The sequence below is a fragment of the Salvelinus namaycush genome, chromosome 31, assembly GCF_016432855.1.
Source record: "Salvelinus namaycush isolate Seneca chromosome 31, SaNama_1.0, whole genome shotgun sequence".
NCBI classification, from domain to species: Eukaryota; Metazoa; Chordata; class Actinopteri; order Salmoniformes; family Salmonidae; genus Salvelinus; species Salvelinus namaycush.
Genome location: NC_052337.1, coordinates 7,636,891 through 7,662,707, shown reverse-complemented (window position 1 = coordinate 7,662,707; position 25,817 = coordinate 7,636,891). Strand labels below are relative to the sequence as shown.

General features: G+C 41.4%; 1 protein-coding gene across 1 annotated transcript; it reads right to left on the bottom strand.

The window, feature by feature from the left end:
- Positions 1–3,066: 3,066 nt before the first annotated feature.
- LOC120026172 lies at positions 3,067–25,450 on the bottom strand. Its single transcript, XM_038970996.1, has 11 exons — positions 25,345–25,450; positions 23,627–23,696; positions 16,134–16,141; positions 7,442–7,741; positions 6,887–7,228; positions 5,832–5,943; positions 5,390–5,484; positions 5,132–5,172; positions 3,763–3,846; positions 3,354–3,482; positions 3,067–3,087 (listed from the first exon to the last, which is right to left on the bottom strand). Exons 1-11 carry the CDS (start codon positions 25,448–25,450, stop codon positions 3,067–3,069), a joined length of 1,308 nt encoding a protein of 435 aa, XP_038826924.1.
- Between the last annotated feature and the right edge of the window lie 367 nt (positions 25,451–25,817).

The following is a 25,817-nucleotide window of genomic DNA, read 5'->3' as shown; positions in this document are numbered from 1 at the left end:
TAATCCATTGCTTCTGGTTGTGGTATGTACGTACGGTACGGTCACTACGTCATTAATGCACTTATTGATGAAGCTGATGTCTGAGTGGTGTACTCCTCAATGCCATCGGTGGAACCCGGAACATATTCCAGTCTGTGCTAGCAAAACAGTCCTGTAGTTTAACATCTGCTTCATCTGACCACTTTTTTATTGATCTATTCACTGGTGCTTCCTGCTTTAATTTTTGCTTGTAAGCAGGAATCAGGAGGATAGAATTATGGTCAGATTTGCCAAATGGAGGGTGAGGGAGAGCTTTGTATGCGACTCTGTGTGTGGAGTGTAGGTGGTCCAGAGTTATTTTTCCTCTGGTTGCACATTTAACATGCTGGTAGAAATTTGGTAAAACAGATTTAAGTTTCCCTGCATTAAAGTCCTCGGCTACTAGGAGCTCCGCATCTGGGTGAGCGTTTTCTTGTTTGTTTATAGCAGAATACAGGTCATTCAATGCTGTCTTAGTGCCAGCCTCTGACTGTGGTGGTATGTAAATAGCTACAAAGAATACATATGATGTCACGGCTGTCGAATGAAGTAGACCAAAGCGCATCGTAGTGAGTGTACATATTCCTTTTTATTAGGATGACGCCGACAAAAACAATACAAAACAACCGTGAAGCTTAAGGCTATGTGCCACAAACAAAGTTAACTTCCCACACTGAAAGGAGGGAAAAGGGCTACCTAAGTATGGTTCCCAATCAGAGACAACGATAGAGAGCTGTCCCTGATTGAGAACCATACCCGGCCAAAACATAGAAATACAAAATCATAGAAAACAACAACATAGAATGCCCACCCCAAATCACACCCTGACCAAACCAAATAGAGACATAAAAAGGCTCTCTAAGGTCAGGGCGTGACATATGAAAACTCTCTCGGTAGGTAGTGTGGTCTATAGCTTATCATTAGAAACTCTACCTCAGGCGAGCAATAGCTCGAGACTTCCTTAGATATCGTGCACCATCTGTTGTTTACAAAATTACATAGACACCCGCCCCCCTTGTCTTACTAGATGCCGCTGTTCTATCCTGCCGGTACATCGTATAAGCAGCCAGCTTGTATGTTGGTGTTGCCGTCGTTCAGCCACGACTCCGTGAAAACTCAGTTTTTAATATCCCATTGGTAGTTTAATCTCCCGCGTAACTTGTTGATTATATTGTCCAAAGATTGCACGTTTGCTAGCAGAATGGAGGGAAGTGGGGGTTTATTCGATCGCCTGCGAATTCTCAGAAGGCAACCGGACCTTTGGCCCCTCTTTCTCAGCATCCTCCTCACGCAGATCACGGGGATCGGGGCCTGTTCCCGAGGAAGCAGCGTATCCTTCGCGTCGGACTCGTCAGAGTCGTGAAAGGAAAAAGAGGATTCTGCTAGTCTGTGGTGAGTAATCGCAGTCCTGATGTCTAGAAGTTATTTTCGGTCATAAGAGACGGTAGCGGAAACATCATGTACAAAATAAGTAAAAAAATAAGCTGCAAATAAACAAACAAAAAAACAAACGTAAAACATCTGCCATCTTCTCCGGCGCATCTTACGAGTATCTCGAGAGAGCCATGTTTCCACGAAATAAAGTATTTTACAGACCCCGATGTCTCCCTGGAAAGAAATCCCTGCTCTAAGCTCATCAACTTTATTATCCAAAGACTGAACATTAGTGAGTAATATACTCGCAAGCGGTGGGTTGTGTGCGCGCCTTCTAAGTCGAACCAGCAGGCCGCCTCGAGTGCCTCTCCTCTGCCGGCGATGTTTTGGGTCGGCCTCTGGAATAAGTTCAATTGCTCAGGGGAGAGTGAACAACGGATCTGCTCCAGGGATGTCATATTCCTGGTCATAATGCTTGTAGTGCTGCTGAGTTACCGCCGCTCTAATATTCAATAGTTCTTCCCGACTGTATGTAATGACACAAAACATTTCCTTAGCTAATAATGTAAAAAAAGAGTACATAAAAAAAAAAAAAAAAAATACTGCAAAGTTTTCGAAGAGCTAGTCGTGATGTTGCCATTTCCGTCGGCGTCATCTTAACATATGTCAGGTAAATATGTCAGGTATCTTCCTCCTATGGGCAGGTGAATGGTACTAATTATGTCTGATTGTTGTTCGTTTCCTGATGTTCCTCTTGTAGGACAATAAACCTGATATGTGACTTCATCTATAACCCCACCAGTCTGCACAAAGCTGACAGTACAAGAGAGATACAACTTAATCTACATTGAACAAAAATAAACGCAACGTAAATGTAAAGTCTTGGTCCAATGTTTCATGAGCTAATATAAAAGATCCCAGAAATGCTTCTTACCAACAAAAAGCTTATTTCTCTCAAATGTTGTTCACTAAAAAGTTTACATCCCTGTTAGTGAACATTTCTCATTTGCCAAGAAAATCCATTTACCTGACAGGTGTAGCATATCAAGTAGGCTATTTAACAGCATGATCATTACACAGGTGCACCTTGTGTGTAGTTTTGTCACACCACAATGCCACAGATGTCTCAAGATTTGAGGGAGTGTGTAATTGGAATGCTGACTGCAGGAATGTCCACCAGAGCTGTTGAATATTAATGTCTCTACCATAATGTCGTTTTAGAGAATTTGTCAGTACGTCCAACCGGCCTCACAACCGCAGACCACGTGTATGCCGTCGTGTGGGTGAGCGGTTTGCTGTGAACAGAGTGACCCATGGTGGTGGTGGGGTTATGGTATGGGCAGGCATAAGCTACAGACAATGAACACAATTGCATTTTATCGATGGCAATTTGAATGTACAGAGATACATCCTGAGGCCCATTGTCGTGCCATTCATCCGTCGCCATCGCCTCATGTTTCAGCATGATAATGCACAACCCCATGTCGCAATTATCTGTACACAATTCCTAGAGGCTAAAAATGTCCTAGATTTTCCATGGCCTGCATTCTCACCAGACGTGTCACCCATTGAGCTAGTTTGGGATGCTGTACGACAGCGTGTTCCATTTCCTGCCAATATTAAGTAACTTGTGGGACAACATTCCACATGCAACAATCAACAGTCTGATCAACTCTATGTGAAGGAGATGTAGTGCTGCAAGAGGAAAAGGGTGGTCACACCAGATACTGACTGGTTTTCTGATCCACACCCCTACTTTTTTTTAACGTTTCTATGATCAACAGATGTATATCTGTATTCCCAGTCATGTGAAATTTATAGATTAGGGTCAATTCATTTATTTAAATTGACTGATTTCCTTATATGAACTGTAACTGAGTAAATCTTTGACATTGTTGCATGTTGCATTTATATTCTTGTTCAGTATATTAACATCAAAGCGATCAGAATAGCAGCCTTACCTTGCTCTGTACATTTAGCTGGTTCCTCCTCTTGGTGACAACAGTGCTGTACATCACATCATCACCATTGGCAGGAAATGGGTCCAGCTGTAGGGCTAGCGAGCTGTAGACCACATTATCAGATTCTGCCTATAAGAGAGGAGGGGCACACACAGGTAGAGAGGTGAAGAGGGACAATTTGCGAAGATGTAATGTAGGCTACAGCTTGGAAACACTTCATCCATTTGTTGCAGAATAGCTGACACGGGACAAGGTACATACATGTTTTTACAGCATAACACATTTGAAGTGTTTTACAAATATGTGACTTCATCTATAACCCCATGCACCAGTATGCCACATAAACAATAGATCAACTTAGCTACAACTTACTCCATTAACATCAAAGTGATCAGAATAGCAGCCTTACCTTGGTCTGTACATTTAGCTGGTTCCTCCTCTTGGGGACAACAGTGCTGTACATCACATCATCACCATTGGCAGGAAATGGGTCCTGCTGGTAGAGACACACAAAGGGGGTTGATGATAAAAACTTATCAGTCTACATGTATGAGATACCTTTGTACATTTACATAATCCACAATATAATGCATGTATTTGTTTTAACAACATTGAGATATGAGCTTTCTTACTCTCAAACAGCACAGTGTCAGTCAGGTCAAATAGGAACAGCACAGTGAAGCAACATAGGCCTACTGTGTCTGCAAAGCTGAACAGCACCTTAACCACTGACCTCGCTAATGATCTGATTATTATCTCTACACTGCAATCTACTTTGAGAAACTGAAATCACACTGTCTGTACAGTCCTTGGTATTTTTTACTGTAACTATAGAGTTAACACGTATAGATTATACAGTTACAGTGAGAGAGGGGGATACCTAGTCAGTTGTCCAACTGAATGTATTCAACTGAAATGTGTCTTCCACATTTAACCCAACCCCTCTGAATCAGGGAGGTGCGGGGGGCTGCCTTAATCAACATCCACGTCTTCGACGCCTGGGGAACAGCGGGTTAACTGCCTTGCTCAGGGGCAGAACCACAGATTTTTACCTGCTGGATTCAATCCAGCAACCTTCCGGGTTTTTTTTAATTTTTAATTTAACCTTTATTTAACCAGGTAGGCCAGTTGAGAACAAGTTCTCATTTACAACTAAGACCTGGCCAAGATAAAGCAAAGCAGTGCGACAAAAGTTACACGTGGAATAAACAACAGTACAGTCAATAACACAATAGAAAAATCTATATACAATGTGAGCAAATGGCGTAAGGAGGTAAGGCAATAAATAGGCCATAGTAGCGAAATAATTACAATTTAGCAAATTAACAGTGGAGTGATAGATGTGCAGATGATGATGTGCAAGTAGAAATACTGGTGTGCAAAAGAGCAAAAAAAGTAAATAAAAACAATATGGGGATGAGGTAGGTAGTTGGATTGGCTATTTACAGATGGGCTGTGTACTGCTGCAGTGATCGGTAAACTGCTCAGATAGCTGATGCTTAAAGTTAGTGAGGGAGATATAAGTCTCCAACGTCAGCGATTTTTGCAATTCGTTCCAGTCATTGGCAGCAGAGAACTGGAAGGAAAGGCGGCCAAAGGAGGTGTTGGCTTACTGGCCAAACGCTCTAACCACTAGGCTACCTGCCAACGGACATGAAGCTATAGCCGAAGAGCTAGTGTGATTTAAGTCCATGTCCTGTCCATGTCTGCATTTTTCACAGACAGTATCTTACCCACAAGGCCTTTAGTCAGATGAGAGGAACATGAGTGTAGCCTACCCCTGAGGTGTTTGTTGTCTGGTCCATGGCTTTATTGTCCTCTGGAATAAAGAAAGAGAGATTCAGTATTAGAGACCTCTGAGATAAACTATAATAATACTGAATACATTCATCATAGAAGAGTTATACTTTTGAGTCTCCTCTTATGTCAAGATACATTGGTTATAACATAGGCTAATACAGTTGTCTTCAAGGAAGATATTTATTGTCTCAAAACTGATCACTTTTTCATTAAATCTTTATAGAATGAATACTTACTATGCTTTCTCCACATCTTCCATGTGACTAGGACACCAGATATCACCACCACCAACATGCCCAGAGGAATCAGTAGCATTTTTAGATCTATGGAACTGATGGTGAGAGACTATGTTTATTGAAAAATACAGTCCATAAAACATCACAGATAAATAAGATAATTTAAAAATATATATGTTTTCTGTGCTGCTATGACAAAATGGAAACATTTCTTCAGTTCTTCACACGTTTTATGTGTGAAACTTGACCATCTAAGACTTCTTCAAATTACACAGGTACGAGGAAGTGGTAAATGTCTGTCTCTATGATGGTAAATGTCTCTATAACAGTGTCTTGGCCTATACTAGGTGTGAAAAACAAAAAATGTTGCCTTTCATCATATTTCTTTTGTCATCCATTTGGAAGAGTAAGTGTGAAATACAGCTGTATGAGTGATAATTACCTCATGGAGTCCTTCTCCTTGCCCCCCTCAGGACCTTGGACTGTGTTGTCAGTCTGAACAGGCTCAGCAGTTGGAGAGAAAGATGATTGTTCAGTGGTTGGAGCTTTAGTTGCTGTGAGGTAAAAACAACAATGGTATTATGACTGGTGTACCAGATAGACACAGGATAGACTGAACTGTAAAAGGACATTGTGGCTAAGCTATGACCAGTAAGCAATTGTCATACTTGAGTAAAAGTAAAGATGCCTTGATAGAAAATGACTCAAGTAAAAGTGAAAGTCACCCAGTAAAATACTACTTGAGTAAAAGTAAAAAATGATTTGGTTTTAAACATACTTATGTATCAAAAGTAAATGTAATTGCTAAAATATACTTAAGTATCAAAAAGTAACTGTAATTGCCGAAATATACTTAAGTATCAAAAGTAAAAGTAAAATTATGAATAATTTAAAAGTATGAATAATTTCAAATTCCTTAAAATTAAGCAAACCAGACGGCACAATTGTCATGTTTTTTTTAATGTAAGGATACCCAGGGGCACATTCCAACACTCAGACATCATTTACAAATTAATTATTTGTGTTTAGTGAGTCCGTAAGATCAAAGGCAATAGGGATGACAAGAGATGTCGTCTTGATAAATGCGTGAATTGGACCATTTTCTGTCCTGCTAAACATTAAAATTGTAACGAGTACTTTTGGGTGTCAGGGAAAATGTATGGAGTAAAAAGTACATTTTCTTTTGGGATGTAGTAAAATAAAAGTTGTCAAAAATATAAATAGTAAAGTACAGATACCCCCAACACTACTTAAGTAGTACTTAAAGTATTTTTACTTAAGTACTTTACACCACTGGCTATGACCTTCTTGTTCAGTTTATTTCATTTACCCCAATATGTGAATTTTAACTTAGTATTAGCACTGTTGAGTAAAAAAAACAATGATAGGACCACTAAAAGCTTTAATCAGGTCAATTTGTTTTAGATGATCAGCCAGCAAGACTGGATAAACCAGGTTAATACTTAATTCTACAGTATCTGATTGCTCTCTACTCACTGGTCATAGTGGTGGTACTTTGTGTGGTGGGTTGTCGTCTGACAGTGATGTGAACAGGCATCATAAGGTCTCCCACTCCACACCTGTACCAGCCAGTGTTCTCCATCTTCAGTCCACTCATAGTCACCGTTAAGACGTTTCCTCTGGGGGCATCAGTGGTCTGCTGTAGGGTCACTGATGCTCCATCTAGAGTCCCAGAATCCCTCTTCACACAGGAGACACTGCCACCAATCCTGCACCACCACTTCCTATTTCCAGTGTTACTATAGTAACAATTCATAATGACACTCCCTCCTTCAACTCCAGTCACCTCCTGTTGGTCCACATAGAGTTCTGGAGTACCTGAACACAGAGGTACAGACACCAAAGAAGGTCCTGAGTGATCAAGTGCTTCTTTGTAACAACTGACTACAAATATCATAATGATGATATGATGTATAGAGAACAGAAAGTGGACATATACCAACATCCCTTATGTCAACTTAATAGTGATAGCAGTACATGTAACCAGAATACCAGTCATGTAATCATATGGAAGAGTTGCAGGGATCTTACCAGGAGTGACAGATAGTTGGAATCTTTCTATCATGACTTCTGATCCACCATTGATCTCAACAGCACACCAGTAACGTCCAGAGTCCTCTGGCTCCAGATCAGTCATGGTCACAGTGAAGGTTTGCTTGTTGATGTCATGAGAGATTGAGGCCTTATGTATGCTCTTAGAATGTACATCAGGGGAGCATCTTACCAAATAATCTACTTTACATAAGTATTTCACATGGGTTTTGTATTTCAGATCATAGCGACATGGGATGGTGGTGGAGCTTCCTGTCTTCACAGACACTCGATAAGCAACTGTAGACACATCAGAAAACACATTAGATTGGAATTCAATCAAATTCTCACAGAATGAAAATTACATTGAATCTGGACTATAACACACATCATACAGAAAGTGTTGTTGATAAGAGAAGCTACTGCTCCTGTCTTCAGAGTTTCACCATGTGTCCAGTCCCAGTCCCTGACCTCAACTTCAGCACTTCATAGAAACATGTTACGTCTTTTGTTTTGCTGTTATTGGCCTATCCAAAAAAACTTTCCCGGTACTTTTACATTCTAGACATATCTTATAAATATGGCACTTTTGTTACAAAGTAGTTACACAACAACATATAGTTTTTAGATATACATTATTATTGATGCAGTAACGGCCCCTCTATCTACTTTTGTTGACTTTTTTATTAGACCACTCGCAGAACAGCTCCCCTCCTTTGTAAAGGACACCAGCAGTATGATCTCTATCATAGAATCTCTTGATCCTCTCCCTGAGAATACCTTGTTAGTTACTTTTGATGTTGAGTCGTTAGACACAAATATTCCACACGAGGGCGGTATTGAAGCTATGGAACATTTTCTTCTGCAACGTGATCCCAATAAACTACCTTCAAGTGAATGCATTATAACATTGGCTGAAATAGTACTCACACACAACTATTTCATGTTTCTAAATGATTTCTTTATTCAGACGTAGGGTACTGCTATGGGATCCCCCATGGCTCCTAACTATGCTAATTTGTATGTGGGTTACATGGAGAAACAGTCTATTTTCAATCCTCTCAAAAATGTTTTCTTGCCTATCATTATTTGGAAACGGTATATTGATTATATTTTTGTTCTATGGAGGGGTGATGCAAAACAGCTCCAGGCATTCCATGCTTTTCTTAACTCCTGTTCTGAACATTTGAGATTTACTATGCAATCTGATACACGTCAAATCAGTTTCCTTGATCTTCTGATCTTGTGTGAGGATAATGTTCTATACACTGATCTTTACAGGAAACCTACTGATCGTAACAGTTTGTTGAGGGCTGACAGTTGTCACCCACTTTCCTTGAAAAATAGTTTGCCCTACAGCCAATTCTGTCAAATCAAAAGAATTTGCAAAAAAACAATCAGAATTCGACAGAAATATGTCTGAGACGCAAAGAAAGTTCAAGGAGAGGGGGTACAAAAATGATCAGATTAATATTGCCATTGAGAAAATTCAAAACAAAACGAGACATGACCTTTTTCAAGGGCAGTCTCGCAAAAAGACGCATTCTTGCATTCTAACTACCCGCTATTCAAAGCGCTCTGAACAAATTAAGGGAATCGTTCACAAACATTGGCACATTCTAAAGTCCGATGATAGTCTCGGTAATGTGTTTTCGGATCTTCCCTTGGTCGTATTTTCGCGGGGCAGAAATCTCAGAGACCAATTGGTACACTCTGATTTACCACCCCAAGATATTCCTGAACAACGTCTATTTGCGCCCCTACTGGATGGAAATTACAAGTGTAATGGCTGTGCTCAATGCAATGGCACTTATAAATGCAGATCCTTCAAACACCCACAAACAGGGAAATCGATCGTAATCAAAGGTGTTATTACGTGCTCCACTAAGGCAGTTATTTACCTTATAACTTGTCCTTGTGGTAAAAATTATGTGGGTAAAACAAAGCGCAAATTAAAAGTACGTATCTCAGAGCATCGTAGCACCATCAGGTGCAAAAACTTGACTTACAAAGTTGCAGCTCACTTTTTGGAGGCAGGCCACTCGATTTCGTCTCTGCGTTATATTGGCATCGAACATGTCACCCTCCCTAGGAGAGGGGGTGACCTTGATCATTTATTGTTAAAACGAGAGGCTGCCTGGATCTTTAACTTAAAGACCCTTGCTCCCTTCGGTTTCAACGTAGACTTTGATCTGAAGCCATTCTTGTGATTATTGTGACTTTGCCATTGTAATTGTTTGTAAGCTTGTGTAGTCTAAAATGAATCTATGATCGTATGCTATCCATTTGTTTTTTGTATGCTGCTCTTTGTATGCCATTTTAATATTTGAGAATTAACCAATGATATTAGGTCACTCTAGGCCATGATTACAGACACCTGTGTGTCTTTTGACACTATATAAACGAGTCATCCCGCAGTGTTTGTGATTATACCCTGATGAAGACAGCTTGGCTGTTGAAACGTTGGTAATTACATTTTTGCATCTGAGCTCCTAGAGTGTGCGGCTCTCTTTTATTTTTGAGTCTGTAATACCAACATGTTTCAAGCAGACCACTATAGTACCTGTGCCCAAGACCACTAAGGTAACCTGCCTAAATAACTATGGACCCATAGCACTCACGTCTGTAGTCATGAAGTGCTTTGAAAGGCTGGTCATGGCTCACATCAACACCATTATCCCAGAAACCCTAGACCCACTCCAATTTGCATACCGCCCCAACAGATTCACAGATTACGCAATCTCTAATGCACTCCACACTGCCCTTTCATACCTGGACAAAAGGAACACCTACGTGAGAATGCTATTCATTGACTACAGCTCAGCGTTCAACACCATAGTGCCCTCAAAGCTCATCACTAAGCTAAGGACCCTGGGACGTAACACCTCCCTCTGCAACTGGATCCTGGACTTCCTGAAGGGTAGGTAATAACACATCCGCCCGCTGATCCTCAACATAGGGGCCCCTCCTGTACTCCCTGGTCACTCATGAATGCACAACCAGGCATGACTCCAACACCATTAAGTTTGCTGATGACACAACAGTGGTAGGCCTGATCACCAACAACGACGAGACAGCATATAGGGAGGAGGTCAGAGACCTGACCATGTGGTGCCAGGACAACAACCTCTCCCTCAACGTGATCAAGACTAAGGAGAACATTGTGGACTACAGGAAAAAGAGGACCGAGCATGCCCCCATTCTCATCGACAGGGCTGTAGTGGAGCAGGTTGAGAGCTTCAAGTTCCTTGTTGTCCACATCACCAACACACTAACATGGTCCAAGCACACCAAGACAGTCGTGAAGAGGGCAGGACTAAACCTATTGCCCCTCAGGAGACTGAAAAGAGTTGGCATGGGTCCTCATATCCTCAAAAGGTTTGACAGCTGCACCATCGAGAGCATCCTGACTGGTTGCATCACCACCTGGTATGGCAACTGATCGGCCTCTGACCACAAGGCACTACATAGGGTTGTGCGTACGGCCCAGTACATCACTGGGGCCAAGCTTCCTGCCATTCAGTACCTCTATACCAGGCGGTGTCAGAGGAAGGCCCTAAGAATTGTCAAAGACTCCAGCCACCCTGGTCATAGACTGTTCTCTCTGCTACCGCACTGCAAGCAGTACCATATTGCCAAGTCTAGGTCCAAGAGGCTTCTAAACAGCTTCTACCCCCAAGCCAGACTACTGAACATCTAATCAGATGGCTACCCAGACTACTTGCATTGCCCCCCCCCCCCCCCCCTCCGTGTATATAGCCTCGCTATTGTTGTTTTACTGCTGCTCTTTAATTATTTGTAAAAAAAAATATTTTGGGGGGTATTTGTCTTAAAACTGCATTGTTGGTTAATGGCTTGTAAGTAAGCATTTCACTGTAAGGTTTACTACACCTGTTGTATTCGGCGCATGTGACAAATAAAATTTGATTTGATGGCATTTATATATTGTGTTATCAGTAAGAACTATTATAGATCATGGGCTTCTAATCCCACCCCGCAGCTGCTCTCAGTCCATCCCACCTATCAGATAGGCCGTCATTGTAAATAAGAATTTGTTCTTAACTGTCTTTCCTAGTTAAATAAAGGTTACATTTAATAATGAATCATTCAAATCTCCGTAAACCACCCTCTTGTTATTTATATGTGCCATAAATATTTCAACTGTGCTCTGATGTTTCACATACATTCTAAAACAGTCGAATCACATAGTATCTACAGATTGTAAATTAAAGAAGAATATTTTAACTAAGACTATTATTATATTGTTGATTGATTGACTACGACCTTCCAAATCTCCCAACAGTGTTACCTGTAGAGTTAGTTTCAGGTAAATGTTGTGATTTTTCAGCCACTCCTGAACCTGTGACCATAAAAAAGCTACATAGGGGCAACACCAGAATAAGTGATATAATGATTCTGTCTCTTCACAGCAAAATCTGCAGAGCTGAGATGGTTGTATGTCCGTTAACATAACACTTTGTTGGTGGCAATAATTGTATATAATAATTGTAATTTAAAAAAATGTAATCAAGCCTTGTTCTGTGTATCAGTTCATTAACTGTGTTCTATGGAATCAGAATCCCCAACTTCTCCCCCTTCCATTTGCCTCTTCCATTTTTGTGGTAATGTTGCAATCAGTTGGTTGTAGTTTTGGATAGAGCCAACATTTCCAAATATTTGTATTAGCTGCACTTGTGACATAACTCCACCTTTCTTATTCATAATGTCATTAATAAAGTTTTTTATTTTTATATTCCATAAATAATGTTTAGATATTTTTTTACTATGTTTGATGTTAACCATATTTGTTGTAATATTTGTTCTGTCTTTTCTGGAGGATGAAACTGGAATTGCAGCAAGCTTTGTATGGCTTGTTTAAGAAAGGGTGATATTTAGAAAATTCTATTTTCAATTAACTGAAAATGAGAGGTTGTCATCTGGATGACGGAGAAAAATCTATTTTTGAACAAGGGTGATACATTCTTACTAATCTACTTCATAACAAGATCGGCTTTAAGTATACATTTTGTATGACTGATGCTTTAGTGAGAGGTTTAATGCTTTAACATTTAATAATTTTAGCTCCCCAAACTGATATTAATTATAAAATAAGCATTTTTAATTTTGTATGGATTGCCATTCCAAATAAAGTTAAATATTTGAATTTGAATTTGAAAAACAAATCATTCAGCATAGGCTAGGCCAAAAGTAAATAAGTCAACTGGGAAATGACTAAATAATTAATCAGGGTGATGTCACGATCTTTCAAGATCGAACCCAGAAGCAGACCAGGACAAGGAGCGTAGGAAGAAGGTGAGTATTTATTTACAGTGAAATGTGAAAAGGTAGATATATCCAGATGGCGTAGCGGGCAGCGGTGGTGAGTAGATGAGAGGAAATAGGTGAATCCAATGTAGTAGCAGAATCCTCTGTCAACCAGGCGGGAATGGAGTGAATGATCCAGGTGAGTAACTGAAGACAAAACAAACGGAGGTAAGTTCAAGGCAAGCAATACGTAAATGAAAACAACAAAACAAATTCTATCCAACTGGAGTCTGGTACTCAGGCACAACATACTGTTCATGGCTAACGATCCGGCAGGGAATGGAAGTCAGGTCAGAGCTTTTGAAGGGTAGAGATGATGATCAGGACAGGTGTGCAGATTACTGACGGGAAACAGGTGCGGGTGAAATCAATCTCCCAATGAGCTAATTCGCCCGGCAACCAGACAGGGTGCGTTCCAGGACACCTGAAACACACTCCAGGACAGACACACAGGCAAACCCAGACTCAGGAAGCGGGATTCGTGACAGGTGATTGTTCCACAAATAGACAGGTATTTACCTGTCCGTGCTAGCAAGATCTTATCTATTTTTTCTAACTTTATATTGACATTTGTTTTAGTGAGTTAATTTATTTCTTTAGGGATATGAATACTGAGTATGTCAACTTCATGTCAGACAATTTTATTGGTAAACTACATGGTAATGTAAAAGTGGTATTTTTGAAAGATCCAATACTAAATTATCATTGTAATCCAGAGAGGTTATAAAAATGATCTATATTCTCTATGAGGCTGTGCAGGGATCCAGATTGCAGATTTAAGAGGAAACTTGAGTCATCAGCGTACAATGAGACCTTTGTTTTTAAGCCCTGGATTTCTAGCCCCTCTATATTATTGTTGGATCTGATTTTAATAGCTAACATTTTGATGGCCATAATAAATAGATACGCCAGCAGTGGACAACCTTGTTTTGGTCATCTTGACAGCATAGTACTTTCTGAGAAGTAGCCATTATTTTATAAGTAAGGAGACCATACATAACTAACCCATTGTAAAACAGATTCTCCAAAATTAAAATAGTCCAGGCATTTATATATACATTCTAGTCGGACTGATTTAAAAGCTTCCTAGATTTTTCATAGTGTTCTATTGTTTCCAGTACTGTTCTTATATTATCTCCAATGTATTGTCTATGTAAAAAACATGTCTGATCAGATTGAATAATATCCAACACCTTTTTAATTCTATGTGCTATGCATTTTGGATAACAACACTGAAATGTAAGGACCTCCAGTTTTTTAGGTGGACTGGAACGTTTTAATTCATTGTTATTATTTAATGTCATCACCCCTTGTGAGTTTCTTTTCCTATGACAGGAATGTATTTTACCGTCAGAAGTTGTGCCTTTCCAAATCATGTCCAATCATTTGAATTGGTCACAGGTGGGCCCCAATCAAGTTGTAGTAACATCAAGGATGATCAATGGAAACAGGATGTATCTGAGCTCAATTTCGAGTCTCATAGCAAACGGTCTGAATACTTATGTAAAAATGTTATTTCTGTTTTTTATTTTTAACACATTTGCAACATTTTCTAAAAACCTGTTTTTGCTTCATCCTTATGGGATATTGTGTGTAGATTGATGAGTAAAATAATTAAGTTCTTCCATTTTAGAACAAGGCTGTAACATTTAACCCGGTGTTAACCAGCCAGCCGTGCGTTAGCAGAGTTAACAGAACCCGCTGACACACCCAACCCAAATTGCCGGTGTGTATCTGAACAATAATATCTGCATGTTTGATATTGAGATGTATTGTTTACATGGTGTTAAAAAGATAGTGACACCAATTGTTATAGGATCATATAGTCCTACTCCAGTAGAGAACCTAGACAGGTTATTAACCCTCCTCATCTATCAATTCTTCATCCTATCCTACTGTAGCCCCACAGAGCTGTCAATATTCTTTTATCTTCAATTCTATTCCTTACGATTCACATCGGCCAAAAGGACAGCACAGTATGACAGCCAATTTCAAGCCTCACAGCAAACGGTCTGAATACTTATGTAAATAAGGCATTTATGTTTTATGTTTTCAATACGTTTACAAAACTGTCTAAAAACCTGTTTTCACTTTGTCTTCATGGCGTATTGTATGTAGATTGATGAGGATTTGTATTTAATTCATACATTTTTGAGTAAGACTGTAGTGTAACAAAATGTGGAAAAATACTTTCCGAACGAACTGTATCTGCTCTGAGCCTTTTGAGATTGGGGTAGGGCACATCATCTCTCCACTATTTCATGGGGGAATTGCTCATTAACGGAGAACGGTGTGCTCTTCAGCTCCCTACCCTGTTGTAGCAAGGCAATCTTCATTTTGAAGTGTGTTAGCCTATTCATCTTGTAGTGAGTTAGCCAAGCTAATATCTGACGGTAGGACGGTGCCTTCCCTCCCCTCTGCCACCCAAACTGTGAGCCCTTTGGAAATAATTTCTGTCCGCCTGTTCGTCCTAAATCTTCAGATTGTTTCATGAAAACCTTGACTTAGTCCTCAGTTTCGTGATCGTTTTTGTCCTCCTTTATTGCCAGTATTACTATATTAGTCTTCATACTTCTGCACTTCAGATCAAGTAATTATTTTTAATTGTGTTATTAACATACCATAGCTTCTCCGTAGTGCAGTGTTCACAAAAGGTGGCCTACGAGTCAAATTTGGCTGGCTGTTGATTTTATTTTACCGCCCAATTTTTCTGAACAAAATGCATTTAGAGACTGTAAAGAGACCAGCAAATCAGCTCAAAGTGACTTTAATTTTGGATATCTGTTCCATAGTATTACCATGCATATTAGAGAGATGTGATTGTATAGACATGTAAGCAAGGTTTGAAGTGATTATGTTGTTTATGTTTTCAATTTTCAGTCTATAAATTATTTGTAATTATGTTCCGGCCCCCTGACCATCCATTCAAGAAAGGATCAGGCCGCTGCTGAATCTAGTTGATGACCTTTACCGTAGTGGCTTTTCGGGTGTCCACGGTCGTTTTCAATAACTTATTTTCAGCTCTTATTTCTTCTATTATTTTATTGCTGTAAACCCATTATTGCTGTAATCCATTGTTATAAAAACCTCCTCTTCCATTGTTACATTTGGACGTTTAGATGGTGGCTTCCCTTCAGTTTAACTTGAGGAGAGTTCTGTTCTTGTTCGCTTCGATGTGTATGATTCTTGTTGGAGCATATCAAAGTGTTGATTGATACATAGTTGAAGGTTCTCTATATTATCCAGAATGTTTGTTTTGAAATGATCAGTTATTCCTCAATTTTGCTATTAATTCATGGGACAAGCTGTCTCTACCACATTGCCAATTCCCACATAATTTCCCCCCTAAAGAACTTGTTACCCTTACCTGAGAGTCTGGAGAAGATGAGGAGTACGAAGGAGAGGGAGAGATGAGAAACCATTTCTGGCTCTGTGTCTCCGTTTGTTATATGGTACCGAAGCACAATGTGTGTGTCAAGAACCAAGACACCAAAGAGAATGACTGAACTTCCTAATAGCTACAGCTGTCTTTAACTCTCTTCCTGCTTCCTTCTGTTTGAGTGTACATGCCCCCTCAGTGGCAGATTGAAACTATTACATTCTATGAACTAGTTGTAACATAAGGCTCTAAGGCACTACAATTGATTACTTTATTTAATTAGCACATTTGTATATCTTACATCAAGTATAGTGTTAATAAAGATGGAGGACACAGCAGCCTTTTTAGTTGGTGATAAGCAGCAAAAGTTGAGATGGAGTCAGAGTTTCGAGTGCAAGAAATACATTTTTAAACTAGGTGGTTCGAGCCCTGAATGCTGATTGGCTGACAGCCATTGTATATCAGACCATATTCCACAGGTATGACAAAACATTTATTTTTACTGTTTTAATTACATTGGTAACCAGTTTGTAATAGCAATAAGGCACCTCGGGGGTTTATGGTATATGGCCAATATACCAAGGTTAAGGGCTGTATCCACGCACTCTGCGTTTCTCTTTCCCTAAGAACAGCCCTTAGCCGTTGTATATTGGCCATACACCACACCACCTCGGGCCTTATTGCTTAAAAATATATTTTACAGTTTAGGTGATGAAGATTGGATCCAAAGGTTGTATTTACAAAAATGTACAGATGACAAAAATAATGAAAAACAATGAACTTTCAAAAATAGTAGATTTACTTGGCCAAAAGCAATATATTTACATTTAAGTCATTTAGCAGACGCTCTTATCCAGAGCGACTTACAAATTGGTGCATTCACCTTATGATATCCAGTGGAACAACCACTTTACAATAGTGCATCTAAATCTTTTAAGGGGGGGGGGGGGGGGGGGGGGGGTTAGAAGGATTACTTTATCCTATCCTAGGTATTCCTTAAAGAGGTGGGGTTTCAGGTGTCTCCGGAAGGTGGTGATTGACTCCGCTGACCTGGCGTCGTGAGGGAGTTTGTTCCACCATTGGGGTGCCAGAGCAGCGAACAGTTTTGACTGGGCTGAGCGGGAACTGTACTTCCTCAGAGGTAGGGAGGCGAGCAGGCCAGAGGTGGATGAACGCAGTGCCCTTGTTTGGGTGTAGGGCCTGATCAGAGCCTGAAGGTACGGAGGTGCCGTTCCCCTCACAGCTCCGTAGGCAAGCACCATGGTCTTGTAGCGGATGCGAGCTTCAACTGGAAGCCAGTGGAGAGAGCGGAGGAGCGGGGTGACGTGAGAGAACTTGGGAAGGTTGAACACCAGACGGGCTGCGGCGTTCTGGATGAGTTGTAGGGGTTTAATGGCACAGGCAGGGAGCCCAGCCAACAGCGAGTTGCAGTAATCCAGACGGGAGATGACAAGTGCCTGGATTAGGACCTGCGCCGCTTCCTGTGTGAGGCAGGGTCGTACTCTGCGAATGTTGTAGAGCATGAACCTACAGGAACGGGCCACCGCCTTGATGTTAGTTGAGAACGACAGGGTGTTGTCCAGGATCACGCCAAGGTTCTTAGCGCTCTGGGAGGAGGACACAATGGAGTTGTCAACCGTGATGGCGAGATCATGGAACGGGCAGTCCTTCCCCGGGAGGAAGAGCAGCTCCGTCTTGCCGAGGTTCAGCTTGAGGTGGTGATCCGTCATCCACACTGATATGTCTGCCAGACATGCAGAGATGCGATTCGCCACCTGGTTATCAGAAGGGGGAAAGGAGAAGATTAATTGTGTGTCGTCTGCATAGCAATGATAGGAGAGACCATGTGAGGATATGACAGAGCCAAGTGACTTGGTGTATAGCGAGAATAGGAGAGGGCCTAGAACAGAGCCCTGGGGGACACCAGTGGTGAGAGCACGTGGTGCGGAGACAGATTCTCGCCACGCCACCTGGTAGGAGCGACCTGTCAGGTAGGACGCAATCCAAGCGTGGGCCGCGCCGGAGATGCCCAACTCGGAGAGGGTGGAGAGGAGGATCTGATGGTTCACAGTATCAAAGGCAGCCGATAGGTCTAGAAGGATGAGAGCAGAGGAGAGAGAGTTAGCTTTAGCAGTGCGGAGCGCCTCCGTGACACAGAGAAGAGCAGTCTCAGTTGAATGACTAGTCTTGAAACCTGACTGATTTGGATCAAGAAGGTCATTCTGAGAGAGATAGCAGGAGAGCTGGCCAAGGACGGCACGTTCAAGAGTTTTGGAGAGAAAAGAAAGAAGGGATACTGGTCTGTAGTTGTTGACATCGGAGGGATCGAGTGTAGGTTTTTTCAGAAGGGGTGCAACTCTCGCTCTCTTGAAGACGGAAGGGACGTAGCCAGCGGTCAAGGATGAGTTGATGAGCGAGGTGAGGTAAGGGAGAAGGTCTCCGGAAATGGTCTGGAGAAGAGAGGAGGGGATAGGGTCAAGCGGGCAGGTTGTTGGGCGGCCGGCCGTCACAAGACGCGAGATTTCATCTGGAGAGAGAGGGGAGAAAGAGGTCAAAGCACAGGGTAGGGCAGTGTGAGCAGAACCAGCGGTGTCGTTTGACTTAGCAAACGAGGATCGGATGTCGTCGACCTTCTTTTCAAAATGGTTGACGAAGTCATCCGCAGAGAGGGAGGAGGGGGGGAAGGGGGAGGAGGATTCAGGAGGGAGGAGAAGGTGGCAAAGAGCTTCCTAGGGTTAGAGGCAGATGCTTGGAATTTAGAGTGGTAGAAAGTGGCTTTAGCAGCAGAGACAGAAGAGGAAAATGTAGAGAGGAGGGAGTGAAAGGATGCCAGGTCCGCAGGGAGGCGAGTTCTCCTCCATTTCCGCTCGGCTGCCCGGAGCCCTGTTCTGTGAGCTCGCAATGAGTCGTCGAGCCACGGAGCAGGAGGGGAGGACCGAGCCGGCCTGGAGGATAGGGGACATAGAGAGTCAAAGGATGCAGAAAGGGAGGAGAGGAGGGTTGAGGAGGCAGAATCAGGAGATAGGTTGGAGAAGGTTTGAGCAGAGGGAAGAGATGATAGGATGGAAGAGGAGAGAGTAGCGGGGGAGAGAGAGCGAAGGTTGGGACGGCGCGATACCATCCGAGTGGGGGCAGAGTGGGAAGTGTTGGATGAGAGCGAGAGGGAAAAGGATACAAGGTAGTGGTCGGAGACTTGGAGGGGAGTTGCAATGAGATTAGTGGAAGAACAGCATCTAGTAAAGATGAGGTCACGCGTATTGCCTGCCTTGTGAGTAGGGGGGGAAGGTGAGAGGGTGAGGTCAAAAGAGGAGAGGAGTGGAAAGAAGGAGGCAGAGAGGAATGAGTCAAAGGTAGACGTGGGGAGGTTAAAGTCACCCAGAACTGTGAGAGGTGAGCCATCCTCAGGAAAGGAACTTATCAAGGCGTCAAGCTCATTGATGAACTCTCCAAGGGAACCTGGAGGGCGATAAATGATAAGGATGTTAAGCTTGAAAGGGCTGGTAACTGTGACAGCATGGAATTCAAAGGAGGCGATAGACAGATGGGTCAGGGGAGAAAGAGAGAATGTCCACTTGGGAGAGATAAGGATCCCAGTGCCACCACCCCGCTGACCAGAAGCTCTCGGGGTGTGCGAGAACACGTGGGCAGACGAGGAGAGAGCAGTAGGAGTAGCAGTGTTATCTGTGGTAATCCATGTTTCCGTCAGTGCCAAGAAGTCGAGGGACTGGAGGGAAGCATAGGCTGGGATGAACTCTGCCTTGTTGGCCGCAGATCGGCAGTTCCAGAGGCTGCCGGAGACCTGGAACTCCACGTGGGTCGTGCGCGCTGGGACCACCAGGTTAGAGTGGCAGCGGTCACGCGGTGTGAAGTGTTTGTATGGTCTGTGCAGAGAGGAGAGAACAGGGATAGACAGACACATAGTTGACAGGCTACAGAAGAGGCTACGCTAATGCAAAGGAGATTGGAATGACAAGTGGACTACACGTCTCGAATGTTCAGAAAGTTAAGCTTACGTTGCAAAAATCTTATTGACTAAAATGATTAAAATGATACAGTACTGCTGGCTGGTGAAGTAGGCTAGCTAGCAGTGGCTGCGTTGTTGACTTTGTTTGAAAGTGTTGCTGGCTAGGTAGCCTCGATAACTGGCTAGGTAACCTCGATAACTGGCTAGATAATTACTCTAAACTACACAATTATCTTAGATACAAATTATCTTAGATACAAAGATCCAAAATATATAACCTCAAATCAAGTGCTAAGGCAAAACAGCCTACATGAAACATGAATACTACTCCTCCTGAATAGAGTTTAACGCCAGAGTTGTAAACTCACTGAGGGGTGAAGTATACTTTGCAGACTATTCCATGTCTCTGGTGAGCAATAGTCTAAGGCTGTCTTGCCTAACTGGGTGGGGACTTTACGTAGCAACCTGTGTCTGGTAACTGCTAGTGGTTAAAGTAGAACAGGCTATAGAGGTAGTGGAGGAGTTTACCCAGAAGGGCTTTGTATATGAACACATACCCATGTAGCTGTAAGCACAAGGATGCATGACAGACTGAGTCCAGTCTCTGTAGCACAGAGGAGGCTTAATGCATGTACATTAAGTCACCATAATCAATGAAAGCAAAGTGGCTTGAACAAGTCTTAAATATATAAATAAATAAATAAATAAATATTTCAGTTTAATCTTCCTCACAAGATTATCAATATGAACTTTGCAGGACAGCTTCTTTTCCAACCATATACCTAGGTATTTGTAAGATTACACTTTTTTAATTGAGCCAAAATGGAGCCCTGAGGTACACCTCTAGCAGTATGAAGGAAGCTAGACTTGTGATTCTCAGCATAGATGCATTGTGTTCTGTCTGTGAGATACTTTCTAAACCAATTGGACAGCCACTGAGATGTTATTGAGTCTGCCTAGCAACAGTTTGTCGTCAACTAAGCCAGACTGAACCCCACACAGGAGGTTGTTTTCAAGCAGGACTATATTTAGCTGAGAGTTCACTAGGGATTCAAAGACTTTGACCAGGATAGGGACCTTGGAAACAGGGCAATAGTTATTCACATCTGAAGGGTCTCCACCCTTTAGTAGGGGGTGAACATATGTTGATATCCACATTTTTTAAAATAGATGTCTTTAATGTATGCACAATCATTAACATATATTGTGCTTGCAAACACACACAACTCAGAAACAATGTATTTGGGCAGAAGTAAATCTGTCCCGTTGTCTCACCTGAGAGACCTGTCTGGTTTCTACACATCTTTAGTTTCACCACAGAGTCAGTTTGAACTGAACTTCACGACAGCAATGATTGTCCACAGCATGAATGCATTACCCATTTTTGGCATGTAGAAGAATGTTCGCCCCCAACTGTAGAAGAATTAAAACATTTACAACATGTTCCTCTGTAAATATCTGCAGTACAATGACATTTTTTAAAGGGGAATTGTAAAGGAAGACTTCCTTTTTCAAGAGCCGTTTAATAGTTTGCTGCGGCTGTGATGATTTTGACTGCACAAGGTATTAGATGAGTGTGGATCATTTAAGATGGTAGTGTAGGTATCTTCAATGTGACTAGGACACCAGATATCACCACCACCAACATGTCCAGAGGACTCAGTAGGACTGTTAGATCTTTGGAACGAATGGTGAAAGACTATGTTCATTGTAAAATATAGTCCATAAAACATCACACATAAATACTTTTTTTTAGTGATCTTTAAAAAAAAATATTTTTTGTGCTGCTATGACAAAATGGAAAATATTTGTTCAGCTCTTCACACCTTTATGTGGAAAGTGACCATCCACAAATAGAATGCTGCTACTTCTACAACCACAGAGATATGAGGAAGTGGTAAATGTATCTGTCTCTATGATGGTAAATGTCTCTATAACAGAGTCTGAGGAAGTGTGTTGGCCTGTACTCAGTGTGAAAACAATTAAGGAGGGTGTTTTTGTGCCCTAAACACTCATGTGAAAAACATTGATCTTCATCTTCAGACCACTCATAGTCAACGTTAAGACATTTCTTCTGGTGACATCAGTGGTCAGCTGTAGGGTCACTGATGTTCCATCTATAGTCCCAGAATTCCTCTCCACACAGGAGACACTGCCACCAATCCTGGACCACATACGTCCAATGTCACTATAGTAACAATGTACAATGACACTCCCTGCAACTCCAGTCACCTCCTGTTGGTCCACAGAGTTCTGGAGTACCTGAACACAGAGGTACAGACACCAAAGAAGGTCCTGAGTGATCAAGTGTTTTTTTGTAACAACTGACCACAACTATCATAATGATGATATGATGGATAGAGAACAGAAAATAGACATATAGCAACATTCCTCATGTCAACTTCAACAATAATAGTGACACCAGCAGTATTGCGCTCGAGACCATCTAAAGCGAGTCAAGACCAAGACCTGGAGCGAGACGAGAGATTCGAGACCGAAGCAAGACTGAGACCAGAGAAATGCAAGTCCAATTCAAGACCATGATTGTTATACTGTCAAATCGCCATCATAATAAAAGTAAAAAGCTGCTCTACAAATTATTACCAACCCAAACACAGTGGGGAACAATGAGGGTCTTCTACGCCTTGAGAGAAGAGCTAAGGATTTATATGAAAATAATAATCATATTTTCACCAGGGGTGTAATCATAGAATTACATACACAATCCATATTATTTTCATATATGATCTCTGTGGTCCTAGTAGTCTAGGACTGGTAAAGATTTGTCATATCACTTTTAACATGCATTACCTTTTAATGTGGCAGAAATACAACCAGTCATGATGTTTTCAGCTGATTGTCAAACAATCACTTCAAATAGGCGCTCCTGTAGAATACCCGCGAACGTTGCTCCATTCACAAAATAATTCCAGCATCCAAACAGTGCACTTGCACAATTTGATGAATGGAAAGAGACATCGGTTACAAAACACCTACGTGTATTGTAATGACAATCTGTGATTGTCATTAGGTCTATACTTGTAGACTGAATTGATGCGTCCACTGCTTCATGTGACTGGGACACCAGATATCACCACCACCAACATAACCATAGGAATCAGTAGGACTGTTAGATCAATGGAACTGATGGTGAAAGACTATGTTTATTGTAAAATATTGTCCATAAAACATCTATGATATTACAATTTTTGCATGATCCTTTTTGTGCTGCTATGACTAAATGGACATATTTATTCAGCTCTTTACACCTTTTATGTGTGAAACTTGGCCATACAAGAATAGAAGGCTGCTATTTCTACAAACCACGGAGGTGGGAGGAAGTGGTAAATGTCTATAACAGTGTCTTGGCCTGTACTCGGTGTGAACACATTAAGAAGTGTGTATTTGTGCCCTAAACTCTAGTGTGAAAAACAGAAAATGTTACCTTTCTTCACATTTCTATTATCATCCATTTGAAAGAGTAAGTGTGAAATACAGCTGTATGAGTGATAATTACCTCATGGAGTCCTTCTCCTTGCCCCCCTCAGGTCCTTGGACTGTGTTGTCAGTCTGAACAGGCTCAGCAGCTGGAGAGAAAGAGGATTGTTCAGTGGTTGGAGCTTTAGTTGCTGTGAGGTAACAACAACAATGTCATTATGACTGGTAGACTGAACTGGTACAAGACATTGTGGCTAAGATATGACCTTCTTGTTCAGTTTATTTCATGTGGATTTTAACTTAGAATTAGAACTGTTGAGTTCAAACCAATGGCATGACCACTAAGTATTCCTAAAAGCTTTGAATCAAGTTACAGTTCAATCTGTTTTAGATGATCAGCCAGCAAGACTGGATAAACCTGGTTGATACTTAGTTCTACAGAATCTGATTGCTCTCTACTCACTGGTCATAGTGGTGGTACTTTGTGTGGTGGTTTGTTGTCTGACAGTGATGTGAACAGGCATCATAAGGTCTCCCACTCCACACATGTACCAGCCAGTGTTCTCCATCTTCAGACCACTCATAGTTACCATTAAGACGTTTTCTCCGGTGGCATCAGTGGTCTGCTGTAGGGTCACTGATGTTCCATCTATAGTCCCAGAACTCGTCCACACACAGGAGACACTGCCAACCCTGCCAATCCTACACCAGTTCCTATTTACATTGTCACTATAGTAACATTTTACATTGACACTCCCCCGTTCAACTCCAGTCACTTCCTGTTGGTCCACATAGTGTTCTGGAGTACCTGAACACAGAAGTATCTGAGCTTTTAGATTGACAATAAATTGATGATTAAAAAACATACGGATGAGCTTGTTAAGAAGTTGAGATTTAAAGTAAGCTTCATTTACAGAAATAGATCATGCCTCTCCTTAAACGGCAGGAAGCAGATTGTACAGTCAACTTTCCTGCCAGTTATCGGAATGCAGCCACTACTCTTAAACCTTTGTATGTCATCTACCTTTGCCCACTTCCCTTTGTCACAGGTAACAGTTTTAATACGTATCATTACATTCTGTATCAAAAGGTTAGCTCGTCCTCATTAAAGTCCCATAGATCACTTCACTACTCCCTTTTTGTTTCACAAATATCTACTGCACAAGTGTCCAACCTACCTCACTTCACTGTGAAAATGTTTTAATATGAGAAACCAAACCTGTTTACAGGAATGGTTAACTCTCAAGGTTCCACTAGTACGTACCGATCTAGGTAAATCCGCCAGTTTTAATGCCTTTCATTTATTTATTTTTCCTACAAAACTCCCTAAATCTTGACTCTCGGGTGCCCGTAGGGCAGTTTAGGACTTTAATGTTGAAAGTATTTAATGACAATTTCAACTGTTTGGATTTCATGTAAATAACTGTATTTGCAGTGTTTGAAGCTGTGGTTTTGACTCTGTCATTTGAAGTTTATTTTTATATATCATTTTTAATTTGTTGTATTGTTGTCCTCGGGGCACCATCGTAAATGACACCCTGGTCTCAATGGGTTCCCATGAATAAATAAAAGTAAAAATGACATTTAAAAAACGGACACCAAGGAAGGTCCTGAGTGATCAAGTGTTTTTTCGTAACAACTGACCACAAATATAATAATGATGATATGATGTATAGAGAACAGAAAGTAGACATATACCAACATTCCTCATGTCAACTTGAACAATAATAGTGACACCAGTAAATGAAACCAGAACACCAGTCATGTAATCATATGGAAGAGTTGCAGGGATCTTACCTGCAGTGACAGATAGCTCGAACCATCCTGTCCTGACATCTGATCCACCACTGGTCTCCACAGCACACCAGTAACGTCCAGAGTCCTCTGGCTCCAAATCAGTCATGGTCACAGTGAAGGTTAGCTGGTTAATGTCATCAGAGATTGAGGCCTTATCTGTTCTCTTAGGAGGGTCAGTGTGTACAACAGGGGAACAACTATCGAAATGATCTTCTATACACAAATATTTCAAATGTTTGATATGATAATGATGATAGTGACATTGGATGGTGATGGAGCCTCCTGTCTTCACAGACACACGATAAGCACCTGCAGACACAACAACAGAAAACACATCAGATCAGATTGGAATTCTCACAACAGAAAAATGACATTCCATCTGGATTTTAACACACATAATACAGGAAGTGTTATTGATAAGACAAGCTACTGCTCCTGTCTTCAGAGTTTCAGCATGTATCCAGTCCCAGTCC

Excerpts from the sequence above, each read along its gene's own strand:
- LOC120026172 (XM_038970996.1), bottom strand. The coding sequence starts at position 25,450 with ATGACTGATTTGGAGCCAGAGGACTCTGGACGTTACTGGTGTGCTGTG. Across the intron at positions 5,485-5,831 it reads AAGGAGAAGGACTCCATGAG|TTCCATAGATCTAAAAATGC; the intron begins GTAATTATCACT and ends TCTCACCATCAG. Across the intron at positions 3,847-5,131 it reads AGACAACAAACACCTCAGGG|GACCCATTTCCTGCCAATGG; the intron begins GTAGGCTACACT and ends CTCTACCAGCAG.